At 36.9% G+C, this 25,617-nt stretch overlaps 1 protein-coding gene across 1 annotated transcript in view; it reads left to right on the top strand.

Annotated features, from left to right (window-relative positions):
- SLC25A21 (solute carrier family 25 (mitochondrial oxoadipate carrier), member 21) overlaps positions 1–25,617 on the top strand; it is a 112,634-nt gene that overhangs the window by 35,761 nt on the left and 51,256 nt on the right. The window contains exon 2 of the mRNA XM_009886959.1: positions 10,297–10,380. Coding sequence (XP_009885261.1) covers positions 10,297–10,380 — 84 coding nt within the window. The remainder of the gene's footprint in view (positions 1–10,296; positions 10,381–25,617) is intronic.

Genomic DNA, 25,617 nt, shown 5'->3' with positions numbered 1-25,617 from the left:
TGGTGCTTAAAACTGGGCGGTAAAATACTTGAACTTTGGTAGTTTTCAAAGCGTATTTACAAATAAGAAAAATAATCTCATTGGGTGGGGCTTTTTAGTTCTGCGAAGAAATAGTACACTGACAGCTTTGTAGCAACTGTGATTCACAGTTTTGGATACTCAAAATTAATGTTTTGACCACAGCGTACAGCCTGGATTCTAGATTCTTCTGAGTCTTGTTGAGCGTTATTTTTTTGTTGTTAACTATTAATAGTATAAGAGTTATTAGAAAAATAAAAACAAATCTTCTGAAGTCTGAAAATAGCTGCTGTTTTTCCACTACAATGAATTTGTGAGAACCCATCTTCTCTACTTTTGCAATATCTTCATACGGTGAGGTATATTCCCAGGTGTCAAAGGTTTCTCTTCACTTCCTAGGATAAATCTTAACGTTACAAAAAAATTTGCTGACAGTGTGGTTATGTGTCTGTGGCCTCTTAAGCACACTGGCAAGCTACCATTTCAAGACACAGCAAACTTTCCTTAAAGTTATGAGATAACATTTTTGTTTTGCTTTTTACAGAGGGAAGTTCACTCTTTCAGATAAATTGTACTACAAAGAGCAAGAGTGTTCCAATATTTTACTAATTTTACTTTAAGTCACCACAGCAGAGAAAATCATTGTGCTTCAGAGGAAATTTCATCCTCAACTTACCTTGTTATGCCCTACTGTATGTTAGGAATTGCTGAGGTCGCTCAGCACTGGCTGATAATGAATTCCATATAAGCTGTAATATTGGGGCACAGCTGGGTGGGTAAGAGTTGAGTTTCAGTCTTTAACACAGAATTTCCTCATTTTACTAGTTTCATTTTAAAAGGTAGTGCTACTTTAAGGGTGTACATTTACTGTCGCTTAGCCATACAATCTAATAGAAAAAAGCCATTTTTACATAGAATCAGTGTATGCATAGTAGGTAACTTATACTGTTGTGTGTGTTAGCTATTAGTCCTTTTAGATGGTTTGTCTGTTAATAAGAAAGGGCATGCGAGTTAAGGTTCTCAAATGCAGGGTATTTAGCTTTGCTTTTCAGTAGAGTAAGTCGGGTTGTGTCCCTTCCAGTATTTTAAAAATCTCAGCTGCAATATCTTAATGAAATTGTTTTCCTTTTAAATATTTTCCAGTATAAGTATAGGAGGTTGGGTGAACACTCAAAACTAACACTTCTTTCAGCAACTCACAATATGATTTTGGCTATTTTCCACTGAAAATGAATTTGGATTTCTGTATTTGACCATTTCTTGCCTTTGGGAGAAAAGTTATTTTTGGTTATCTTTCCTACTTTGACCGTAGGGAGCAAGTATAGTGTATATTTCATTGCGGTTTGCAAATTGTTAGTGCTAAATCACTTTAATACTAAAAAAAAACCCCAAGAATACACTAAGCTATAATGGGACTGATCTCATCAAAGAACTCAAAATGCTAATGAATACTGAAAAGTATTGAACAACCCTCCAAATAATCCTCCCCCAAAACCTTCTTGCCACAAAGCCACAATGATTTTCCTGCCTTCTTAGAAAGAAAAGTGCTGTGTGATCACCATAGGGGACACTGAAATCAAAGCTATGTTGAGAAAACTATGTAGAAGTACTTGGCTCTTTCTATAGGAATTGTTGAATAAAAAAGTGACATTTTCCTGTGGGATCTAGATCTTAATTACATTTTCCTAACCTGGAAGAGTTTTAGAACAATGCTTACTGTTTGTATTTCAGGTATTACCCAGTGATGACCAGTAATAATTGCTCATTTGAAGCATTCCTGTGGCTTATCAGATACATGTTTTACTTTACAAAGCTGCATTAAGATTTGCCTTTGTATCTTTCTGAAGTAATAGAGAATACCCTTACTTTTTAAAGACAGCAAAATTATTCCTCTAATCTGGTATGATTGATACCATAACAATCTTAACTGATAGATGAAATGTTCATACTTGCACTTGAATTTTCCAAAGCCTCCAATCTGCAGACTCAGTAATGGATTCACAGACCGCAATAATGTCACAGGACACAAGAATGGCTCTACAGGGTTAGCCTAAAGGTCCATCTAGTCCAGCAGAGAAAGGTCAAGAGAGGATATACATTTTTGTAATAGAAGTTAAACTGAGATAAGAAACTGGACAGATTTTAAGCAGGCACATGTTACACACTGAAATCAGCCAAACCACATTCTCATTTTTCCTTGAATTGGGACTGGATACTGGGGCCTTTATGTAATATAATCTGATATCTGATTTCTTGTGAAATCTCTTCTACTCGTTAGTTTATATTTCTCCTCATTTTTCTGTTGTTTCTCTATAAGCTGTTTTTAAGGAAAACATACAAGACTTTATCCAAAACTAATGAAAACCAGCCTTCTGTTGATGTATTTATTGGGCCATGAGTGACTACCTATATTTAAAATCATAAAAATAACTCCATCATCTCTGACCATACAAAATTATTCCTTGTGGTGCCATTTCCAATGATTTGTCCAGTTTAGATAAGGGGCAAAAAACCCCATAGATTTGGGGGGCTGTTTCTAGTTAGGAAATAGACATTACAGGATGTTTCAGAAATAAACTGTCACTGCGAAAAACAAAAGACTGGCTTTACCATTACCGGTTTCCGCAGATTCTTTCACCAGTATAACTAAGTGCTTTATACACAAGAAGATGTAGGCAAAAAAACCCCACGAGCAGTGTTTAAATTTACCTATTACTTTTACAGAGGTCACTTCCTAGCTGATCTTACCTTCCTAAGATTAAGGTCACACATATTGCATGATCTTTCACACAGAATATCATGTGATCTTTCAAATTTAACTGGCCCTTTATGATCATCGCTGTCATCTTAACTTGTGCTCAGAAGTTGTATCCAGGCAGCCAAAGCAAAGGTTCAAGGACAAAATTGTACCTTTGAGGTATCCAGAACACCTTTTTTTTTGCTCTGGCAGGAGCTGGAGATGGGCTTTGCAGCCAGAAGAACATCGGAGCAATTTCTAAAGGACAATAATAATGTGTGCTGTTTGCAGGTCCATAGCTGAGAGGAAAGGCTGATACCTTGCGAGGAGCTTGTAGAAGCCCACAGTTCCCAGTTGTGTCTGGGACCCCAGAAACGCAAGAACGTAACAGGACTTGAAAGCTGGGGACTGAAGATAGGAAATGTTGTGTGCGTGGTGGGGAGGACACCGGCTCAGAGCCTCATTTCACCTTGCTATGAAACATGCAGGTGTTCCCAGTATTTTCATTCTTGAAATAAAAGGGAACTTGCACAACATCATAGCTATGAGTACTCATGATGTTTCTCTGACCTGTTTTTACCAAAAAATTGTAGTTTTCACTAAATTTGTTGTTGTTGTTGTTCTTTTGAACTCCCCCTCCACGCACACACTCATTGATGGAATTAGATTATTAAAAATATTTATGGTTTAAATATAGTTTCTGCTGTATTTCTTTCTCGGCAAGGCATTAAATTATTCATATGTAACTGCTATGACTAATTATTTGTGTTATTCATTAGAAAAATTAATAGAGTAGGTTATCATGAAACAGTTACATGGGTTAATTTGAGCTGCTGCTGGTCAAGTTTATTTTTGTTAAATATTCTCTTCTAAAACTACATGTAAAGGAAAACTTCTTTCTGACATTATAGCTACTGTATGTTTGTCCCATGCACATAATGGAAAAATCACTGCAGGAGAAAAAAGTAGAACAGTTCTTCATTAGTAGCTGACATAATACAGCTTTAATTTCTAAAACACTTTATTACAATCTTGATATATATAGTACTGCTTTATACTGATATTTATGATAGAATGATATGCTGCTTAGCTTGAATATAAAAGCAAGAGATAGAGGAAAGTCATCTATAAAAGAAATAGGAAGTACAGGAAAGATGAAGTTATTTTCCTGATTAGTGTGCTTTTGTCCGGTCTGGGAATAAGACTCATATTCAGAGAACTGACTGAGAGTACCAGTGAAGCACTTCAGCCATTTTGTCATATTTAGCACTTTGCTGTTTCTCTGTTCAATGACGCAGTTCATTCAGTGAAAATGTTTTCAAAAAACTGTAAGCTCAGAGTAAGCCACTCATGGGAAGTTTTCATCATCGAGGCTGAAAGAGTTTAGACCAATTGCTTTATGAGGGCTTAGATAAATTGCTTTTTAGCTAAACTAAAGGGAAGTGATCTAAGTGATTTAGCTAAACTAAAGGGAATGATCTTACGGCATTCAAATCTTGATCGGAATAGCCAATCTGCTCCATCTAAATTCTGCTGTAAATTGCTAAATTTGCTGCTGATGTAGCTCTAACTTTTATTGTGAATGTACTCCTTATTCAGATGTAGGTGTTTGCTTCTTTCTCATCCACTGGTAATGTTTCCTCCTTTTGTCCTACTTACATTTCATCGCAGTTTCTGAGATTTTTTTTTTGTCAGAGACAAAGTACAAATTGCTGGATAACCAATCAGATAGGGAGAGGACAGAAGAATGAATCAGGATTCCAATAAGGCAGAAGTCAGATGTGGAACGGACAAATCTATGAGTTGGAGTGTTTGATAAATACTTTGGTAAATGCGAGAATTCATCAGTTTGTGTATGGTAATTTTTTATTTGACCATCATACCTGGTAGATGATGTTCTAACTCACATAAAAGTCATCCCTGCAGAGGATTTTGAATTTTCAGGGTATCTTTACAATTATTTCCATTATTACTATTCCTTTCTTTCTTCTTTTTCCAAAAAAACATGTTCCTCCAAAAGTCATAGGGGTAAATAAACTAAAGAACATCACAAATTCCAACAAAGTGGAATTAATTTAGCTGAATTTTCAAATAATTATTGGTAATACTTCTCTACCTATGATTCTGGTTTATTACTTGTGAAGTAGATATGAAATGTATGAAAAATTCTGTGATTAGATGGAGGCAAATCTATGTCTACTGTGGAGAATGGTTGGAATAAGTTCTGTTTTTTGCCTGTTCTCTGTGTTACTACTTTATTGTATTCTTATATGGGTTTTGTAGTTAAATAATCATCGTAGCAATACTGTAATACTTAAAATATGACCCCTGCACTAGCAAAATTTATATCTTTGGCTTAAGATAATTAGGTTTTTTGTTTTGAAATCTAATATTCAGTTCTTCAACAGCTCATATGATTTACTGTTAAAATAAGTGACAGAATTATACTCTCAATTTAGTTATTATCCTGGAAGTAACATAAGCAACTCAAAGAACTTGAGCCAAAAAGTTAAATAAATTATATTATCGAGGTCCATTTTGCAGTGCAAAGTTTTGCATGAAATCTAAGCATCAGTAGATAGCACTAACTAGTAGTAACACCTGAATAAATGTTTAAGTTAGCAAATCAAAATCTTTTTAAATTACAATGCAGTTATTTTTTATTATAAGCATGTGAACTGTTAAATAATGTATATTTATATAAAGCTTCAGACTATACATTTTTTATCAATTTATGCTGGTAGGGATAACTACAGCTAGAAGTGTCTGGAATCATGGGAATTACTGAAAGTGCAAAAAAGCTATAAATGTTGTTTTCAGTTTTCTGAAGGCTGTAAATTTATTTAAAAGTTATTTTAAATTTAGCATTGGACAGATAATTTAATTTGTCTTCTTGTTATGCCATCTAACTCTCTTCTTTTCTTTATAGCATCTAAACACCTCAGTACCTGAGATTATTTGCTTTGGTACTGCCTAAGTCCCAATCATGGAGGGAAATGTTAAGAGCTTTATTCAAAATAGAGTAGAACATATGACAAAATTGTAGCAAGACGTGAAGAGAAGGAAAATACAGCTAAGACTGCCACTCATTGGCAAGCACTGCAACATGGTATAAAGCCTGGTTCTCTGAGTCAGTGTTTTTCTTTCCCTCTGAAATTTGTGGTTGAGGAACTAGTCAGCAGCACTGTATAAAAGCAGGAAGAAATTCTGGAATTTACTCATGAGGGTATAGTCTTTGCAAACCCAGTGGCAAGAATTTGGTAAGACTAGTCTGCTCCACATCACACTGTGGTTGTCCTACATAGCTGGGATTTAACTGCTCTCTATCTGCTTGAATCTAGATATGAAAATACTGTTTTCCTCCTTTTAAATTTTAAGATGACTAAAACAATTTCAGCATGAATTGGAAATCTTTCTCCAGCCCAGATCAGTAAATACAAGGGGGAGGATTGCTAGGTAGCATTGTGGTGAACAGACTTTAAACACTGAATATACCTAGATACTGTAGTGGCCGACACCCACAAGACAACTTTGATGAGATGCTCAGCAAGCATGAGCAAAAAATTTCGCAACTGATACAGAAAAAATATTTCGTTGTTTTTTTCAGAAAGTGCATGCATCTGCTTTTTCTATAGATGTTGATCGTGTTAGAAAAGACTATTTAGAGGACTTTTGCAATAGGAAGGGGGGCAGGAAATCATCTTGTGGACTGAGGATTTTATAAAACTCAGAATAAAAGACTGGCTATTATAAAACCAACAAGAACTGTAAGTTAGGCTTTGGAAACAGATACGTGTGTTTATATAGAGTCATTGCTCCACAATATGATGTATCACTTGTTAAATGGTAAGTGGTTCAGAGAACTGATGAAAGGACTCAAGCATCTTCTGCATTGTGGGATTTCAGTCTGAGCCTGTTGAGAGTTATTGATCAAGGACTGTTATAACCATAAAAAATGTTCTCTCTCATGCTATAAAATAGGAATAATTTAGGTTTATTCATTTCACGAGTAGTAGTTGCAGTGCTGATTAGTGTGGATAAGTTAAAATATTTTCATGGTTTTAGAACATGCAGAGTTTTCAATTAAGGCATTGCCTTTTGGACAGACCCCAAAACCTGAAATGGTTTTACATGATTTCCACTTTTTGAGATCCCAACCATGTGTTTTCTGGGGTGAACACAGAAGGATGCTGATGTTCTCTTCATAAACGATATCAGGGCATGTTTGTATCAAACAAAGCTACTGCAAAGGTAGTGTTCAGTCAAAGAGGACATAAAAGACCAAGCCCTGATGCTATGAGCTAGAAAGGGAGATTTTGAGGTGCCTCATGGCGTGGAGGTGAGAACAGTGAGGAGGAGCCGAGAGGGCAGGCAGTAGGTGCTGGGGACTGTCTCAGGTAGGAAGAGGTAACCTGGGGACCAAAGCGCCTCCCACAGCTCTGTGAGCATTCCCAGGGTCAGAGTGCTCAGTACCACGGCATTTTGGCCAGAAAGCCAAGAAGCAGGAAAATGAGGGGGGAGGAAGGTTAGCCTGATGATTGTTTTTAGGGTGATAAAGCTCTTGGTAGACATGTAACATGTTGGAGTGTCCGGTGACACTAGTTGTAAGCTAATAGTGAGTAGCAGCTCGTTCATCCCAGTCCTGGAAAAGCCTCTCTGCCCTTACGTCTGTGAACACTGCCTGCACATTCTTCTTTTCAGACTTCAAAATAATAAATTAGATCAGAAGTTAATGCTCCGATTATATTTATAGGAGAATTTATCTTTTTTGTTCTAGCAAAGCTAATAACATACAAGGCAGGCATCCAGCTTTCAAAAATGCATGAAATTCAGTGGGTTTATAATGCTTTTAGAAAGGAATGGGTTCGAAGCAGAGAAAGCCATTACGTATCCCCCAGTTGTGTTCATTCCTCTAAACAATCATTAAAAACAGGCCAGGTTGTTTTTTGAAGTGAATGCTTTCACTCGTCTGTATTATTAAGATTACTTGTAGAGGCTGCTGCTGCCTCCAGCAAGACAAACAAACATTTTTTCAGCTCTTCCCTGAGCTTCTTGTAACAAGTGCTGGTGATCAATTAGCTAGTTCATTAAAAAGTTACGGATTATTTTATTGAGGCAGGCAATTCTGAATCAAAGAACTCAATTCGCAGATCCCGGTTGAAGCACATAATTGGCATGTATTTTAGGATCGCTGTTAAAGCTATAAAAAAGATTTACTGGAGAAGGAATGGATCCAAAAACCCTAAAAGAAGGAATATGTTATTTGTGTGACTCAGTGTTACAAACGGACTCGTTTAATATTAAGGTCTTATCTACATTAAAACAAAAAACTGAAATAAACGTCCTTTGATTTAACTTCTTTAGCGAAAAGTTACCCTTCATCTGATACACATAAATTATATACGGTATTATTGCATTTCTTCTCCTGTGATTTTCATTACTGCTATCAAAGATGTATTTTTATTAAATCATTTAAGTTTAGTTGAGAAGTCAACACTGTGTTAACTGTAAAACAAAATTGCATAAGTATGTTCACCACATTGTTGAGATCCACAGCGGGTCTGGGATTAAAGCCTCAGTTCTACAAACAGTTGTGCATGCGTGACTTAGTGGGGAACCTTACACACGTGCTTAGTAGGACATGCTTGAGCATTTGCAGGGTGAAAGTGAGGGAAAGGGCATTATTCAGAGGATGTTTTGGAAACAGTGATGCTTTGTTCTGGATTTACAAGCCGGCCAAATCTTGAGACTTGAGGAAAAGAGTTTGTGTTAAGAAAACTCTATTTTTTAAATACTTGTAAAAAGTTATTTACTAGCGAGTTTTTGCAAGGTTTCTCTAAGCGAAAGAAAGCCAGTTTTGGTTTTGAACAGAGAGGTATAAACAGTCGAGTCTAAAATATATTAAAATGTGCATAGAATCTACTTTCTGTTATAATTTTGATTGCCACAATGTAAAAGCTTCTGTAGCTGATATTACTGTTGGACTATGTGTGATGGCATTGAGGCATTTTTTCAACTATTAGCCTTCCCAAGGGTTCTTTTCAGACAAAATGTTATGCATCAGCTCTTACTTGAATGTAAGCCTATTGAATAGCATTCTCCTCTCTGCCAACTTGGCAGCAAGTTCTTGTGCTAATAAAAGAGGTTACCCCAGATAGAGATCCCAGATGTGCCTGAACTACTTTTATTAGAACTATGGAGGGGCTCAGTGTTTCCTTCTAGCTGTTTTCAAAAAAGGTGTGGGCTTGCCTTCATAATTGCCCAACGAATTGTATTACATCACTGGAAATTTTTTCCTCAAAGTGAATAAAATGTTAGGTGTGTTAGCACAGAACACGGCTTAGGAAATACTGATGTTCAAAACAATTAATTCCTTTTGCCGCAATACAAACCTTGACTTGACCCTACTGAATTCTGTTGAGAGAGAGCAGAACGTTGCTGTTTAACATTGAGTTCAAAATACCTTTGTTTGTTACATATTAATGATATTCAGTATCATGAAAGTAACAATAGATGTATCTCAGAACAGCAGCATACCTGTGGCATATGACATTCTTGACTATAATGTCAGTTATTCCTTGTTGAGCACTATTTGTTGTGTAGAATCATTATTGCACTTAGTGATAAAGCCAACTTAGTGATTGCCTGATACAGGGCTGCTGTAGACTGGAATTGCTAACATCATTATTTTTTTTTGAGTGCTGTATAGTAATTAGCAGTTTAAAAAGAAGTTTTATTGCTAAAAAATGTATTCAAAATTCCTCCATATTATTGAGTTGAATGTGTTGGCTGCAGTTTTCAAACTGCAAGAGATTGGGTAATCTGAGATTCTTAGTAGAATAATATAGTTTGTTAAACTCACTGTTGCTATCCATAAATCATAAATAAAAAGATGTTTACAATCTTAAATCATAATCCTGATTTTCCTTTCAAGGCCACAAGCTTCCTGTTGAAATCTTTATTGTTATCAAAATGTGAATAGAGAAAACAAGGTTTTAATTAAAAGAATTCATTGCTTGCTTTTATTGTTCATCTTATTATTAAATTATGATAAATGAATGGTGCTGTAATTTCTGGTCATGTTTCTGGTTGATTTTTATTGTAATTGCGTCAGATATAAAAGCAAAGAAACTGCACAGTGGATTCATTTCATAGTGAAACCCATGATAGTATTCCATTTCAGATTTTCAAAAACAGGGTTTGACTCAAAGACTGCCATTAGTTTCAGTGGGCTTTGGATCAGGCACAGGGTTAACAGCTTATTTTTCAAACAACTAAAAAGAGGTGTAAATGTCAAAGGTGATAGCTATACTGTGAGTTCCATAAACTACAAAAAAAAGTTACTACTAAAGCTCTATTTTTCCTTAGTTTAACAGCTTCTATGAAAACAGTGTTAATAAGTATATCAGGAACAGTATATAATAATGAATCAGATACATAAAAAAAACCTTTAAAACTCCTTTTATATAATAATTGGAAAGTTAAAAGTGACTTAAAATCCCTGACTTCTCATGCTGTGATGTAAATTGTATTTTTTTTAGGTTCCAAATTCAAAGAGGGAAAACTGATCCGACCGGTTACAAGAGCCTGGGGGACTGTTTTAGGACTATTTTCCAACGAGAAGGGTAAGAGTATATGTTTTTAAAATTGTCAATTTTATGTGACCTTTTTTAATCACCCATTTTCCAGACATTAGAGCCTCTTTATATTCCACTCCTTTTTGCAATTGCCAGAATTTGGCAAACGTGTAGTCTTACATAACGAGCACAATTTGAAAAGTCTTAGCATTAGTTACACTCACAATACCAAATTTTGCTGTTAGGATATGCTTAAAGACCAGAATGCAGAGCTGCGTAGGGACACCGGGGCAAACACTGTTTCGGTACTGGGAGCAGAATGGTCGCATCGGTGCAGTGCAGTGTCTACCCTCTTGTATCTTCTGGTCCTGCTTTTCTGAACTAGCTCAGCCTGAGCCCTTACCAGTTCGGTGAAGTACTTGTTTCCAAGCTCTGATGAACTGGCATTCCCAGTTAGCCATGGTAGGCAATGTTTCCAGGACCTGTGTGCACAAAATTACACAGCTTTTCAGTTTGACAGAATATGCAAAAGGATTTATGATCCTTAGTCACCTGAATCATACTGGCCACTGCTCCGAGCCTGAGCTCCTCTACGGGACTTGGGCTCTGATCCAGAGAGGCATTTAAATACACGCTTAATTTTATGAGCAGTCCAGTTAAAGCCAGTGAATATAATGGGACTGATCATATGCTTAAAGCTAAGCCTGTTATCCACAGGAGCTCTTTGGGAGCTAGCTTTAATCAAGGTGACTCTAATTAGTAAATCCCAGTTTTGGGCAGCTGGCAGGCTTTCTGTAAGAACTTCGTAAATACAATAGCAACCCATTTTTATCCATATATTCATCAAAATGGAACTGTTCTTATGTATACTGGCATAGACACTGCGTATGGAGGCAGCACAGTGAGTCCAAGAGCTGTACTGGAAAAACAGAGGTGAGACGAGCAGTGAAAGTGATCTAGACCAGTTTTGTTTGTTGTCGTGAGTTTTAGCTGAGCTACACTACATAAGGACTTAGATATAGAACTGGACGGTTTGAATTGCTAAAGCGGGGAGATATAGAGAAGTTTCATTAAGGTATTGAGAGAGGACGTTGTCACATTTGCCCTTATCAGTGGTAAATTCATTTTTGATGAAAGACTACTGTTGTGCATTATCGCTACAAGGCATTAAAAAGCATAAAAGCTAAAAAGAGTTCACAAAAAATGATCATTTGTGGCTTCTGGGGTTTTCTAAGCTGAGTCTATGTTAATTGCATTGCTTCTCAAAGGAAAACTATATTTTCATAATAGGAAAGTATTAATATTTACAATCATGTCAATATTTTTAAATACAGAACTAGTTTCACTATTTAAGTCAGTGAGCATGAAAACACTATTTATCTCATCCAAACTCACTGGTATTTTTATTTTGTTGACCTAGTCACAAAATGTAAAATTAAGAATGGGTAGACATATCTGGAGAACGAGTCTAAATCAAGAGACAAGCTTCCATGTTAATTGATTTTAGGGTCTTATTTTATTACCTACATTGTTATATTGTGTAACTGGATGTTTGTACAACCCACACGTATCAAACAGTAGCAGGACACTGCAAACTTCAATGTAGCATAAAAAATACAGTTCCCTTACTATTTGGCAAAGGAGGAAAAGGAAACAAATACTCTGTGTTTCAACTGGTTTATGTGTTGTGCTTTTCAAATGCTTCTCAGAGACATAGCTATCACTTATTCTATGAATTTGTCTCTGTTATTATTTTGCCAGTGTTCAGACAGTCTGCTGCCTAACACACATAAACGGTTTGACTGTGGAGAAACAATGAAGGGTCTGAGCACAGTAGTCATCTGTGAATGAACTTCAGAAAGGAGAGATGTAGATTGTTGGGTGGGGTGGTTTTTTTGCTGTAGAATGGTAGTGCCTCAGTACTGGAACCAAACCAGAATATTTTTTTATATTTATAACAAGGCATGACTCTATAAGAAGGACACGAAGATGATTACATGAAATTATTATAGATTTAAATCACAATTTAGCAGCGGATCGCACTAAACTTCTGCCAGGGTAGAGCTAATACAGCGTTTTACTTGCCTGTTGCAAAAGCAGTCAATACTGATCTAAACAAAAAGCAACTTCTATGAATACCTGCTTTTCTCCAGGACGTTAGACAGAGGCAGAAAGTCGCATTTAAACAGTCATCAGTGGGTACGCACTAGGAAAAAAGGACACGAGTACTCTTAGATACAATATAATCTTAAATTTGGGCTAAAAATAAAAAAAGTCATCAACTAATCTTGGAAAACCTGTTTGACTCCATGAGTCTTGCATTCCCATCTGCACAAGTTGTACAGTTTCTGGAACATGGTGATTATGACACTTGTGAGGGAAGTGAGAGAGGTGACTGTGAAGTATTTTACTTAGTGGAAACATTGAATCCTGGTAACCCCCTCCTTGGGTGACCGCAAAAATATGCAGAAAAGAGCACCAAGAAAGAGCTTCACATTTAGATACCAAGCAAACAAAAAGATTTTATGAGGTGTCCAGATTCAAGCCTGTAAATCTGGGAGAAGGGTATAAGAAATTCATTAATGCCCCATGTTTATTTCATCCTGCCAATATGAAATACCCGCTTTGGTGTGTGACATTTTCAGACCGATTTTCTGAAATATCTAATTCAGTGTACACTGACTATAAAGAGTCTGGACATCTCTCTCCAGCACTCAGAATTCCCTACCAGCATATGTGATTTTATGTTAAGTTGACTACAGAATAAACTAATTAAATAAAGGAACATAGTGGGAAAAGAAATGTTACTAATGGCCTGCTCCTGAAAATGTTTACATTTGGGAATAGTGCTTATGCTCATTTGTATTTATATTTTCAATAGAGCAGCAACTACCTTGAGGTAGAATGTCAGAGTCCTGTTCAGACAAGACACTTCCTAATGCCTTAATTTTTTGACCTTGTTATGTTGCAGAATTAGCCTAGCAAGTACTTATTTTTATGAATATCTATGCAAATGTTTCATTTGTTGCAATGGCTCTTACTGAAAATTAACCAGTATTATGTTACTACAGTAGCACAGTAGCAATCTGATGATTTCACGGAAAGCTTCTTTGTCACAAATAATGGCCAGGATTTCTTTAACCGTGCCTCTGATTTTCTCCTCATTATAGTGAAAAGGACAGAGGAAATATTTCCAGTCTAACCACTAATAGAAGACTGTCCTTTTCAAAGAATCTGAAGACTCCTTTATCTTCACAAAATACTAGAAATTTCTTAACCGAAAAACCACAGAAAAAGAAACCCTGCAAAAGTTCCCTTCCCCCAAACTTTGAGCAGCTCTTCAGATGGAAATAAATTTTCTCCACGGGGAATTAAATTCTTCAAAGAAGGATCCATCCCTTGAACTCTTTTCTTGTCTTACAAGAAAATGAGAGCCACAAAACATAAAATTTAATTGAGACTCACTAAAGGAAGGCTCAGTCGAGCAGAGCATTAAAGGTCACATAGCTTTCTATTAAAGCGAGGCAGGAGTATTAACTTCAGGGCTTTTGCGAACTTGTGTTGGGAGCGTCCAGTCGCTGCCGATCGCACGGGGCCTGCAGCGACATGAATCCTCTCAGGTGGTGAGCAACCTCTGCTCAGCTGGATTCCCGAGGAGCCGTGCGTCCGAGCTTCTCTGGTTTCGCTTATGAGATGATGCATGAATTGACAGATCTTTGACAGCAGAGGTAAAACCCACCAGGAGCGTATCTGTTTATTGAGGAGCGACAGCTTTATAGCCAACATAAAAATAATCTGATGTTTATTGGGGAAAATGTTTGGATACGGGATTAACTGAAACCATTAATAGAGAAAACTTTTCATTCTTCTTGGATCCTACAAATAAGAGGTTAGATTATGTTAAATGACTGATTTTTGTATCGTCATCATCTTTACTGCATTTGTATTCACTCGCTTTTTCTTTGATAATGACTTAGGTTTGAATATGAAATGTAAGAATAAACCAACGGTCTAGCTGAATGTATATGTTGCATTTATATTAAAGACACATGGCGTTGTGTCTCATATTATGAATGGAAAATTATGCCCATCTGCACTGTCTTAATTTGCAGTTACAGTATTAAAATGATGGATGCTGTTATTTCGAGTCTGTAAACAACTTTGTTCTTATAAACTTGCATTTTCATGGGCTCATAATTTTAACAGTAGATGTTCTGGGTTGCAGTTGGCTTTTTTAGTAGGCACTCAGTCAAGAAACCTGTTACTTTCTCATTCATTGATTAAGTTGCCTGGCATAGCAAGGGTAATAGTCTCCTATTTCAAGTTTTATAACTCAACACTTGAACAAGTTGCAGTTTAAAGTGCTGTTAGCCTTTCTTAGAACTAGATGGTCCTGGGAAAGTGCAAAACACAATTGTCATTGATCATTTGAGACTTCATTACTTCTACTGAGTTATTTAATTATTTATGTTTAATTTGGTTTGGGAAGGAGCAATTACCTTCGTGTTTACACAGCCCAATAGCTTTATAAGTATTCCTGCCTTGTTCTCAGCACCGCCTTACTACTCTCTTGCACCTATAATTGTCTGTATGACCACACACCTTTTTTTTTTAATAAGCGACACTCTGATTCATACATTAGTGGGATTAGGTTATAAAGCTGCACAAGACTTGTCAGCTATGGGTGGAGTAGGTGGGAGAACAGCCAAGACTAAGCAGGAGCTGGATGAGCGCGGGGTTGTCAGCAAACATGCAGAAGCTGGAGGGTTCCTGGTTTACGTGATATCAGCGATCATTCATCAATTAAGGAATTTGCTACCACTCTCCTTTGTCCTGCCTCTGTCTTGGTCCTGCCTTTGTCCTTGGCTGTCTGTCATGGTAACAAGTGCTTGAGAGACTACGGCAGTGCTCCCGAGGTCTGGCTCTCCCAGCTGGCTGCAGATGATACTCTGCTGCTTCTAATTGCCAACAGGTCAGGGAAGGAGACTTGCAGGATTGCCAGCCCTGCAGGCAAGCACCGGCCTCTGGCACTCGCCAGCAATCATCACCGCCCGTTCCTGGGGCCCAGCTGGATGGATGTGTGCTCTTCCAACTGGGCTGAGGAGACCTATCAGAAGGCTGCCAAATAAGTGTTATACAAGATACAAATACTTGGCTAGCCTGTCTCTGAATCCTTCAATGAAATTGCCGACCAAGGAAGTGTGACATGGTCAGTCATGCCAAAAATCCCTTTTCCCAGCGAGCAGTTATGAAGCGGAGATTCATTTCCACTGACAGAAGCATGAATTCCTGTGGTATCAAAAGACCAGACTTTAGGCTCTGCTGTAAGTGCTCTGAGGCCAGCAGAATTAAGATGTTATTTCCCCCCACAGCTCTCTCCCCCACTCTTTGGTTTCTTGTTAGCACTTCATACCAGGAGGAGCAGAAGTGAACTTGGCCCCATGCTTGCTTACTACCTTCAAGAATCTTGTTTCTTCTTAGAGACCCACCTGTACTGCCAGTTTCAGAGACTGTGATCTTGCAAACTGAAGTACAGGAACTTTTTCTCTTCTGCACCCACTACAGGAACAGTAACTTCCACCTGAACACGGAGGAAGGTCTGCTAGCACTTGTATTTCAGAAATATCTATATAGATCCATCTCTTTTCTAGTCCTCCTGGCCTGCCTCGCCACTTACAAACTCATAATATTTGAACAAGCCTAGCTAAAATGAAACTGAAGATGCAAAAAAGGGTACTATGGTACCAAAATTACTATCTCTTATCTATGCTGATGAGTCCCCATAGTCCATAGTATATTGCTAATTTTTCTTCTCTTTATCCCACACATTGTAGAATTATTCTGTGGGTCACATTATACTATGTTGGCATCTCCCTGCCATACTATTGTGTCTATTGCAGACTTCAGTAAAAATCTGTGATTTAGAGTCCAAGAAATAATTATCATTTTCCTGTGTGAAATAATATCACATAAAGTGTCAATTAAGCTTTATAACACCTTGCTGAATTGAGAACTGTAACTGAAGTTGTGAAGAACCGTGTATTGGCTTAAACTGTGAACCTGTGTGAAATCTGTTGGCTTTTGTGGATAAAAATTTAAGTCTTAGAGCTGAATTTTTGAACCCTTGTGCTGACTTTGTATATCTTTAAAGAAGAAATGCTCCATGTTAGAAAAGCTAGTATTTGCATATTTTCAGGAAGCATGAGCTTGCAAAATTTCGGTAGGGATGTGGCAAGTTCTCATAGTACATAATTAAAATTATCAATGGTTTGATCTGTCCACTTACTTTTGGAAGTAAGCGATTCCATTTGCTTTGCTGACAGAAAAGTTGGTCGAGACCTGGCTCTCACAGTTCCTCTGCAGGGAAACTGCGACACTCCGCTGCAAGCACCCTCACGCTTGTGCAGTTTGCAAGACAGAATTCACGTGGCCCTGTGGGGAATGGGGCTCACACATCTGCAGTGAAAGGAAATAAAGATACCTTAGCCTAGACTTTAGGTGCCACACAATAAAAGAATTTTAGAATTTCTTCTGGGTAATTAGCAAGAGCTCCTTCTTCATAATCTATGACATACATATGCAAAGTAATGGATCTGCTTTCCCTGTAACTGTCTTGTGCTGCTTAACTCTCACTAACCCATGGCTTACTCTACATAGACCTATATTTGTTTGGACTTGTGTCCTAAAACCGTCACTTCTTTTCTTGCTCAATGGGTGCTGAGCCATAAAATTTAAATGATGGTACAGCCTTGAGTAAAATCATCAATAAGGCTGCTTTCAAGATTAGAGAAGAGGAAGGCAGAAAATTTGACTGACAGAATTTTCCTGATAATTTACTTTGAGATTGTGATTTACATTATGCTCATAAGGTTTTAGGTTAATAATGACCACAAAAGAGGCATATTTTTTGTATCTACATGAAAGTGATGGGCACTCTACTTTCTTTTGTAAATAAACATTTGATAATTCAATTTTGTCTCATTTCCCAATAAAGACAGCAAAAATGTCAGGAAGTTCTGATGCCTCACTACATTTTAAAATGCATGTACATATGTGTATGCAGGCCTGTTTATAAAATTTTCATGCGTTCTTCTAGTCTCTAAGCAGATAAAAATTAACCCGTTCATAATCCAGTGAAGTTTTGCCAACAATCCCAAGTGACTGGACTCTTTTGCAACACTAGTCAGTCATGAAACAAAGATGATACTTGTTCTTTTATCCTGTAGGTCTCAAAACACTTCACAGAAGAAGGAACTGCCATTATCTCAACTGTACAGATGGGGATACTGAGGTGTAAAGCGCCAGAGAGTGGAGTAGATCTGGAGTGGGGCGTGTACACAGGTGGTTCTCATGGAGCAGCCTGATACCACGTCGTTGTTTGCCCCACAGTTGCATGTTAATAGCAAAGTTCTGAGGAACATGTGTGTTGGACATAAAATTGCATTCTTTGATACAGGCTCCTAATTCAGAAGGGGTTTGACGACTTACTGGGCAATTCATTTTGTGAAGGAGTTTGTCTGAGGGCATCTATGGAGCTAGTGGCAGTTTGAAGCCCGAAGCCAAATGTCCTGACCGCAAGGCTAGCGCCCCAGTCGGTGCACTGCGCTGTCTCCAGATAGTCAGCAGTATTTACAGTGATGTTACTGTCATGAGGTTTTCATCATCCCCTTCAGGCAGGAATTCTCTGTTCCTGACTGGAGGTTCCCTACCCCCATCTTCATATGTTAACACTTGAAAACATAAGAAATGGCTCTGGAATGTGAAAAACTTCTATTCGCAGTTTTATGTGTGCAGCTCTCTGAAATACAACAAGATTGTACTGGTGTAACTAGGGAGAGTGTTTGGCTAGCCATGTTTTTATTACTGATGGACACACATTTTACTTGCAAAATTTGATCTGGTATATATGGCAACACAGTAAACAAGGACACTCTTTTAGAGAATCACTTCTGGGAATCATATGTTTTGAAGATGAAACACATGCTTCTTTATTTCCATAGAAACAGAATACAATAAAATAATGTAAATCTTATAAGCACCTTAGAAGTAAACAGGCCAGACCTTAACTGGCATTAGTCATTATCATTTGCTAAGGCCACTGGAGATACACTCATTTACACTGGATAAGTGTCTGTTCTGTATTTTTTAAAGGTCCAAGTGGTATTATTTTAAGTTTCAAATATTTTCATAATCAGATTGTTTTAATCTTAAAGTTACAATTTCTTGAGTGGCTCTATTTTCTACTAATATAATATAAAAAGAGCTCATTATGGTAATAGTATGCATAGCGATAGCTCCTACAGGCCTCAGTTTGGAATCAGAAGACTGCATTATAAGACACTTATAGTAGCAAGAAAACACCTACAAGTATTGTTTACAATCCATTTTTATCTATCTACTCTAGTTAGCGAAAGATCAGCAAAATTTCAACTTTTAGTCCTTATGATTTTAAAATTCAAGAATATTTATCATTTTACCACATTAGGTTCCTGTTGGTTTCAAACATCTTGTTTAAATAGATCAATGTAATAATTATGCTTCTAAAACCCCTTCTTTTAGTCTAGTGTATGGAAAATATCATACTATGCTGTATCATCGGATTTTCTGAATGTGTTTATGTTCTCTGAGTGCAAAGAACATATCTGCCAAATTTGGTAGCCCAGGATAATGGCCATGAATTTCTCCCCCTTCAGTAATTGGTTCAGCGTGAGGGGCTGCAGTATTTCACAGCGGTGACAGCGACATTCCCCGCTGCTCCAAGCAGAGGTTTGCACCTGGGGCCCCGATGGGGACATTTCTGCCTGGCACCATTCGCCCCGCTTCGAGCAGCGACGTGGTGCCTCAGCTGAGCCCCGAAACCTCCCCTGCCTCCAGATGCAGCCCCCACGGCGTGAAGCGGAGGAGGGATGCTCCACAGGCAGCCGAGCTGCTGAGCCGAGAGCCATCTAGAGTTAGAAAGCCGGGAAGAGCTGGCACACGGTGTGCCACACGTGTTGCTCTTCTCCGGGGCTTTTTTGGCTCACCCGGGGCTGTACAAACATTTTCAGGTAGTGAGAAGCATTTGGGTGAGGTGCCAAGACCCCTCTGAGAGTAGTCACGGCCAAGGGTGCAATCCTCTGAGCAAGGATTTCATGAATTAGCATGAATTAGCCTGTTAAGGCTAAGCAGCTAAATTAAGCTTAAGTCATACTTTTGAATCGTGCCGCATTTGGGGGATCTGTCCCTACACAACTTGCTTGTTCAGAAATGGTGTGTGTATATGTTTTGTTTGGGTTTTTTTTTATATATATATAGTGCCATCAGAGTCTCCAGAGTTTAAAACTGTATTTAAAAGGTGAGAAACTGATTCTGGCCCTCATGGAGGGGCGGGGGATCTCTCAAACCTGAGCCGGTGCAAAGCTGCCCAGCTGCAGGCAGATAAAAGGATCTGAAATCTATCTGAAACCTCTTTCTTATCAAAGGTAATAGCTGTGAAATCTGATGATGACATTGTCAATAGTCAGCTGTCAGAATTAACTATTTATCTGTTATGTAAATCTAGCCGTTAACATTTAACATTTAGTAAACACAACAGTGGATGCATCATGAGATGCAAAATTAATTGCAGTTATGTGTTGTGTTTCTTTAAAAGGCAAATTGCTGTTTACTTCTCCATAATTTGGGTTTCTAGTAGCTATTAATTGTTAACCTATTCTTTAAAAGAAAAATTCCACTGTATCAGGGGAAAAAACAGTGACCAGAGAACAGATAAATCACTTTTATGTCCTTAGAACAGCTGACTTTACACTTTTATTACATTGTTTGAAAAAGCATCTTTTCATCTGGAAGGAATCAGTTTAAAATGTGATTGTCAACACAACGAAACCAGCTTTCTGTTTAAAATGGCTGGTCATGAAGCCTGAAACTACAGTTTTGCCAGGATTTTCTTTACAGACATTAGTTACTAGAACCAAGAGATTTTAGATGGGATGTTCACAGGAAATACCTGGCAGACAGCGTAAAATGCAAAGTAAAGCATTTTTATTTAAGTTGTAGGAAGCATGCATGTGAAAATGAGCAACAGTGGTTTAGGTCAAAAGCTTTCTTTTTAAAATTGAACTTTGTAAGTTGTAGTTTGATGCAGGCAAGAGAAAAAATCCTCATTTTTTTTCATGTCTTGACTTAATTAATCAGATAACATACATTTAGCATATTTCTTAGACTAGATTTCATACTTATCTATAATGACAGTGTTATACCTCTCTCTAATCTGCATGTCTTTATCCCATCTAATTTCATTTTCTTCACTGGTTACATCTGAAAACACAGCTTTGCCTCTTTTATGACAGTCCATTTAATTACTATTGTCCTCAGATGTTTATTTTTATATTAGTCTGCTCGATTTGAACCCCTAAAATTTTTAAATCTCTAAAAAATGCAGATGAAGATCCTATGCAAAGTAAAGTATTGCATTCAGTGATAAAACATTTTCACTCCAGAAATAATTAAGCTTTACACTATATACATTTGCTCATTATTTTAACTGTAAAGTTTGAAGATGCAGTAAGACTACATCTACCTACTAGGTAGAATTTTTTCAATACTCATAATTTTATTGTCTTCTGGGTAGGTTAATTATATGTTTCTTATAATATTTTACTAAGAACTTTGTATTATGCCATACTTTGAAAATATAGGTATCCTCAATTTCTTTTCCCAAGAAATTAATTTGGTTTCTTTTTTAATGTTGGAAGATGAGTAGCATTATATGAGATACTTCTAGAATACATCTTTGTTAGAAACACAATCTTTCCCTGCCAGGCTTCTTTTTGTTGAGTTGTAGAGCTGCCGTTGCAGCAATAACTGCTAAGTGTGCTCATCATTCATCTCTAACACTATTACCAACCCCTCTTCTCTTCACATTATCCTTCACCCAAGTTGAAGTCTTCCTGTATATCATGCTTCACGTTCTGAAGGAAATTTAGTAAGCTAGATGTTGAGAATATCTATGCTTGACCATGGAGAAACAATTACTCTAAAGCAATGCACCGATTCGGAAAAAAAAAAAAAAGACAATGTAAATAGCTGTGAATATTTGACAGTTATGTAGATTTTCCATGGACTGTATCTGTAATTAAAACAAGGCAAAATGAAGAATTAGCATCAAATATGGAAATATTTTAGAACAGTATATTTCTGTATAACGCTAACGATGAGTTTCAGGGCACATTGCATTCCATATGCCTCTGAGAATCAAACTGTGAGAAATGAATAGTTTACTTTGCCTGTTATGCTATTTGCCTCTTCAAAGAAAATAAAATTCTAAATATGTATGAGGTTGAGTTTTTAGTTTTTACATTCTTTACTTATGCAACTTTACTTACAGCCTGCTGTAGTTCTTCACCCTGTAAATAACAATACTAACTTTAATGCAACAAAAATCATTTTATTTAGTTGCAAAAATGTCTACATCAAGTGTAATGCGTGTCTAACCCACTGCATCTCCTTAGAGGTATGCACGCATATAAGCACAGATAAACTGTACCGTTGCGTTCTGTCTATCCAGCGTAGAAAGTTTCTTTCCCAGTAAGCCGACAGGCACTTCATAGTACATTTCTGAAGCTTTCGTGTAGCATACGGGGCAGTAACTCTAACTGAAGGTTTGGCTCCAGTTATGAATACAAGATCAATTCCCATGCTCTTTTTTTTTTACAGCTTGCCTTCAGTGTTTGTGTATTTTTGCGTATTTTGGCTTTGCCTGAACTTGCATATACGCTGTTTTGTAGCTGACTATCAGGCACCGGGTATCTCAAGAACAGAATGATTTTTTAGGGTTTATTTTAATCTGATAAACGGACTTTTCCATAATAAGTAAACACCTCTGCATCGTAGGAATTTGGTAGCCAAACCCAATACATCTATTCGTTGTTCTTTGTAGCAGTTGAACTCTATGACAGGGACAAATACTTCTACACTCCTGGTGCCTCCTAATCTAGGTAGGGGCTCAGATTACTTACTGTTAAAACATTTCTTAACAAAAATCATTTTTTCATTATTTGAATCCCACATAGAATAATTTTATATCCTGACCTAACAAAAGTCAAGTTGTGATCAGTGTACCTTCTTTTATTTGCAAAACCCCATTTTATAACATATTAAATATTCCACTTGTGTCTTAAAGTAAAAAAATAAATTCAAATAGTTTTCTGTATAAAATACGTTATAATATCAAAAAAAAAAAAAAAGTTTTAGATATTTTAAGAGCTCATTTTTCACACCACTTTTATTTGGAAATATCGTCTATCTCCGGTATGAATTACCATTTAGTATATAGGTAATATTTATTCATTTGATTACCACTATGATTTAGAAGAATCCATTTTGTGGACAAACATAAATTACTAACTAATTAGCTTTTGAGCCTCGGTTTTAATGTATTCTTACATAATATACCTCTACCTTTGAAAACACAAAATAGTATACTTGCATAATATTCAGATTTTCATGTTTATTGGGTCACAACTTGTTAAAGTATTTCATCTCAATTTTGTCATCTTTTCTTAATAAATGGGTAATTCAATTAAAATACCAACTAATTTAGATTTTCTTTAAGAATATATAAAAAGCAACCCAAAACTTACAGTTACATTTTAAAAAATCCTGTGCAAATGCAATATGTTGTCACAATTTTGAGAAAAATAAAATGTCTCCATCAGTATTTCAACAGCTGATGTTACTAATTGCAAATAATTCATAATTTTTCAAAGCTGTAATATTACAAGAAAAATAACAGAATATTTTTGTACAAATAGCCATTTCATAGGCTTTCTCCAAAATTTTGTAAATTTTATCTGGTGTTACATAAAGAAAAAGGGGAAAAGGCAATTCACTGTATTCCTGAGAACAATTACAGTAGTGTAAAAGGTGAAAATTTGACTAGCGAGCAGTTCAACATAGGGAGAGTTAGCTGTCGTTGCAGAATGCTAGGGATCAGTGGCAAGGAAGTTTCCCTCAGCATCCTGTTTGGGAAAATGCAGTTTTAGAAGTAGCTCTTTCTAAGTTACCATGAGGGAATGCTTGGAATTTTGTCTTTCTACCAAAAAGGATTGGTTTTCCCTTGATTGTCATCAGTTTGCTAGGTTCTCCTGCTATTTAAGCTATTAAAGACTGGTGTGCTGCTTGGTCTCAGGTGATCCATAAAAAGGAATGAAGCCTTGGGAAGGTAAACCATCACCAGACTGGCTCGGTATATCAGCCTTCCATGACGGAAGCTCTTTGTTGAGAATTGTTGGCAATTGCAGCCGTTTCCAACCGAAGATAAGAGCCAGCGTTCTCGGATAATGCCCTCGATCACACACCTGATGACAGACTCCTGCATGCAAGTTTTTTCAGGTGCTATGTTTGCTCAGTAATCCTTCAGTGCCAATCTTTTCTAAATGGTGAGCAGGTCCCGTCAGTAATGGACATCAGCCATTAAGCTTGTAATATTTGTCATATATCAGGTTACGGCTTTGTTACTGCAGTGTGATGAATGGATGCTGTTATGCTTAGAGAAAATAAAGAAGTGCTATAAATTTAGCAGTCAGTACTAAACGAGTTGCTACTTTAAGGGCCTGATTCACATCCTTCTGAACTCCACAGAAAGTATTCTGTTGGCTAAAGCCTTTCTGTCAGGCCTTTAACTTTCTTTCTCTTTTAAGAAGCAGAACCCAGGGCTGTCATTAAAATGCAGTTCCGTGTTTCTCACTAGATGCGATTTTACACCTAAATAGGAATTTTAATATAACTCTTACTTTATGCCTTAATGCTTATGTTCTGTGCAAATGATTTGATTAAACATGGAGGTATACAGACAGTTGATCATAGAACCTGACAGGTCACTCATGAAATTATCCGAACTGGGAGTGGGGTGTTCAAAAATTTATACAGTATTTCTTATAGCTGTTTTTTTTCCATGATCCCAGTAATTCTTATACCAGATTTTGAAGGCTATGTTTTGATTTTATGTTTTATTTACTTGTTGACATTATTCTGGAAGTTACTCTGAATGAAGATAGAGTTAAAAAATTATCGAGGACGTTAGAATCTGTCCATGGCAAAGGCTGAATTGTGTTTCATGCTGTTTGCAAATTTTTGGGGGGAAGTTCAGATAGTGCTCAAGGACTTTATAATTTGTTGGAATCCTTTCTGGTGACATAAAGATAATGAGTTTCCTTTTTATGTTCCAGCATACAAGTAAACCTAGTATATATGGGGAAAAAAAAAGGTGCTGTTTTAAAGTATAAGCCATACAAGCGTTAGCCTTTGTTACTGGCCTTGCATGCACAACAGTTTAAGCCAACTAGGGGATGCTAAAATGTTAATTCTAGCCACATCCATAAAACTTCTGTATAGCTGTTTACTTACTAGTTAGTATGTTTGCTGTAGCAACTTCTATTTCAAATGACATAATAGATATCCTGCTTCTGGGAGAGAGACTATCATCTTACCATAATATAGACGGTAATATGTGCTGCTTAAATGTATATGCTTATTTTAAAATGATAATTAATCCCCTCAAGTTTAACCTGTAACTGCTATACAACCCTCACTTTCATACTCAAGCTAGTGGCAGTATTATATAAAGTTTATTTTACTCCTTCCCATTGTTTCTTAAATGTTAGTGCTCTCCTTTGTGTTACCAGTGAGGTGACCTAAATCAGATATAAAAAGGAAAATGAGTATACACGTTGCAAAAAAAAAAATAAGAAGAGAAGGGTCGGTCAGGAGAAATGCACTGAAATTTGTATAGTTTGGTGTGTTAATACCGAGAGACCTCCTATAAGAAATACTTTCTTAGCAGATATTTGACAAGGGATCTGTGGAGCTGTGGTAGTTAGAGAAGCAAAAAAAGAAGAAGGGAAGAGTTCCATACCAAAAGATGACACAAAGACAGGAGGGGAAGAGTAAAAATATTTCCAAAAGTAGATGTGAAAGAGTACAACATAAGATTAAGATAGATAGTCTGAAAACTGGAATGTATTCCTTTTTGGTTTATATAAGGAACATTATTTGTTTTTCAGTAGAGGAAGACAACAAATTTGAATGCAAACTACTCAAAGTGGATCTTATTGCTTAGATTATACAAATGCTTTAAAACTCTATTTTTTCAAAAAAAGAAAACCAGGATCAATATGCTGCTGTTTATCTACTCCTTAGGACCTTCCTTAATTCCTCCTGTGCCAGGTATGTCATTTCATTCAAAATGAAGCTCGTATTGCCTTCCAGAGCATAGCTCATAAATTTGCTTCGGTCTTGCTGTGTGAT

Source organism: Charadrius vociferus, unplaced genomic scaffold, assembly GCF_000708025.1.
Source record: "Charadrius vociferus isolate BGI_N301 unplaced genomic scaffold, ASM70802v2 scaffold14, whole genome shotgun sequence".
Lineage (NCBI taxonomy): Eukaryota > Metazoa > Chordata > Aves > Charadriiformes > Charadriidae > Charadrius > Charadrius vociferus.
This window is presented reverse-complemented; position numbering and strand designations above follow the sequence as displayed.